Source organism: Aphanomyces astaci (genome assembly GCF_000520075.1).
Source record: "Aphanomyces astaci strain APO3 unplaced genomic scaffold supercont1.15, whole genome shotgun sequence".
In the NCBI taxonomy this organism is placed as follows: domain Eukaryota; phylum Oomycota; class Saprolegniomycetes; order Saprolegniales; family Verrucalvaceae; genus Aphanomyces; species Aphanomyces astaci.
This window is the reverse complement of record NW_009798278.1, coordinates 1,107,163-1,109,595: the sequence shown is the minus strand read 5'-3', so window position 1 is coordinate 1,109,595 and position 2,433 is coordinate 1,107,163. Positions and strand designations below refer to the sequence as shown.

General features: G+C 47.3%; 1 protein-coding gene across 1 annotated transcript; it reads right to left on the bottom strand.

Annotated features, from left to right (window-relative positions):
- Positions 1 to 263: 263 nt before the first annotated feature.
- H257_07516 (hypothetical protein) lies at positions 264 to 1,607 on the bottom strand (the record flags this gene model as incomplete). The annotated part of the gene is made up of 3 exons (XM_009833071.1): positions 264 to 305; positions 374 to 1,316; positions 1,477 to 1,607. 3 exons carry the CDS (start codon positions 1,605 to 1,607, stop codon positions 264 to 266), a joined length of 1,116 nt encoding a protein of 371 aa, XP_009831373.1.
- Between the last annotated feature and the right edge of the window lie 826 nt (positions 1,608 to 2,433).

The following is a 2,433-nucleotide window of genomic DNA, read 5'->3' as shown; positions in this document are numbered from 1 at the left end:
TAACGTAGATACAAAGCATAGTGTGCCTTGGTAGAACACATACTTATACCTACCACAGGCACTCTCAATTACTTGTCCTCCATCCCTCTTGATCACATTCTCACTTAGTATGTTGGCTTGCGCTCCTGGAACGAGTGCTAAAGCTAAATCGACGAATTCCACTAGGGGTGTTGAACCACGCAACAACGGAACCAAGGTGAGAGCTGTGTAGCTTAGATCCTTGCCCAAACTTAAAAAAAAGACCTGCATTAGGATTTACCTTGTTAAACCAGGCTACACTGCCGGTTAGGTGGTGACCGCAACCACTGTCCAGTGCCCAATCACTATCAGATAAATTGCGATTAGCCAATAAAAACCCATAATTATCTCTCACCTTTTGATCCAATTGGACGCTGAGCTGCTTCATGGAACTGGACATTCCATCCACAGTGAGAATGTTGTTCACGGCAATGTCGCCAGCAGAACCAAGATCAAGAAAATCATTGCGATCTTCAACAACGTACTCTTGCACCCAATGATCCTCATTTGGGCCATTTAGGGCAGGTGTAGGTTGGCCGGTACCATACTCCACAATACCACAAGGGATTTTAGTACCACCCACCTTAGGCCTCTTTGAATTGGGCTTTTGGGTGATGTTAGACCTAAACTCCTTACGCTCAAAATCCTCCTTTCGTTTAGGGCATTCCGACTTCACGTGAGGCTGGCCACCGACATTGTACTGGCCAATACAGTAGAAGCACTGGCCAATACAGTAGAAGCACTGCCCGCGAACCGAAACGTCGTTTCCCACAGTGGGACCATTACCGTGCTTGCGCTTCTTGTCCCCCGATTGGACAAAATTCACAGCATGGTTACCCTTGGATTGGCCATACCCATGGTAGATGTTGTTTGATTGGCTACCCATGCCCATAACGACCTTCTTGGACTTTGTCCCAAAAATCCCAATGAGTTTTGCCTTCACGTCGACGAGGTTAAACCCCTTCTCATCCAATGAGATTTGAGCACCAAAGTACTCATTCGGCAAAACACCCAAAACCAATGCCACAATCAGATCCTCACTGATCATATCTCTACCCAAGTACTTCTGAGTGTGGACGTTGATAGTGTTTCGGGCAGACTTGAGGTCGCAAAATAAGACTTCCATGTTAGGAAAATCGTTATTCGCTGTCGAGATCAAATGGCCGACCAAGGTCTTAACCGTGTTGGCGTTCGACTCCCCATAACGCTTCTCGACGGCGGCCCAGAGTAGGTGCACAGACTGGTCTTCACCACAGGGGTCCTTGAATTGCTGGGTAAAGGCGTCAGGGAGGACCTTGCTGAGCAGAATTCTGATTTTTTGAACTTGCTCAGATCGATAGTGGGAGGAAGTACCACCGTTGCTCAGATTCGTTTGCGCCATGTACCACATGGGGCTCACCACAAAGCCAGTCTTCGAACTAGATCTTTGGCTCAGGTCGGCTCGTCAGATTAGCCAACCATAGGCCAACCTTCGCAGTGGTCAGTGCCTTGAGGTGCTGTACGAACTTCTGGGTCCACACGCGGATTCCTTTCTTGTTCCCGTTGAAGACCAAGAGTTGGATGTTGGGGTCCTTGGAGTTGGCAGCCATAGTAACGTACTTGAAATGTTGAGTAGCAGCGGTTGGGCAGCAGTAAGGGCTCAGTTTAGAGAAGAAACTGGAATGACCAAAGGGCCTGCAGAATCAACTCGGCACATCCTAGCCAACAGATATACATGCAAGCCACTCATGTATCTATGGTCTCAATTTGTGGATAGCCACTGGGGACTAGGGTTGCAGGTTGTCTCTAAGTCACTGCCCAATCACTGATCACCATGTCCGTGGGACATCTAGTGACATACTCATCTCCATAAAATCTCTCATATAAGATCATGTATAGTTTAGCACTATACAAAGTGAGCATAATAAGTATACTACACGTATCTGGTTTAACCGGATAATCTCCCGTCTAACACCTTGGCAACTATGACGGCACAGTCGCCAAGGAGCTTGGAATGGAGGACTTCAGAAACCGGCGGAAACCTATTTTGAGCCACCAAAATCATCCGGAATTATAATTCAAATGCGCCACAAATTTTGGTGAGGTCAGAAATGCGCCCCATCAAAATTTGCCATGGGTCTGGACTATTTGGTACGGATACTGTTGTAGTACGGATAAAGCAACTTGGTAGCAATAAGTGTGGTTGCACTTTCTGGACGACGACGACGATGCCAACGACGAGGCTCTTAGCAACCTCCGCTTGTTCAGAGCACGAATGTCTTTAAAGGAAAGACACTACCTCACCAGCAATGTCCTCGTACCGCCCAACGGGAGCCCATGGATAAAGAGTAGAGATTTGCGCCGGTTTCTGTGGACATTACATTAATATTAATCGTATTTTCGCCGGATAATTTTGAGCCGGCATCGGCTCAAAAT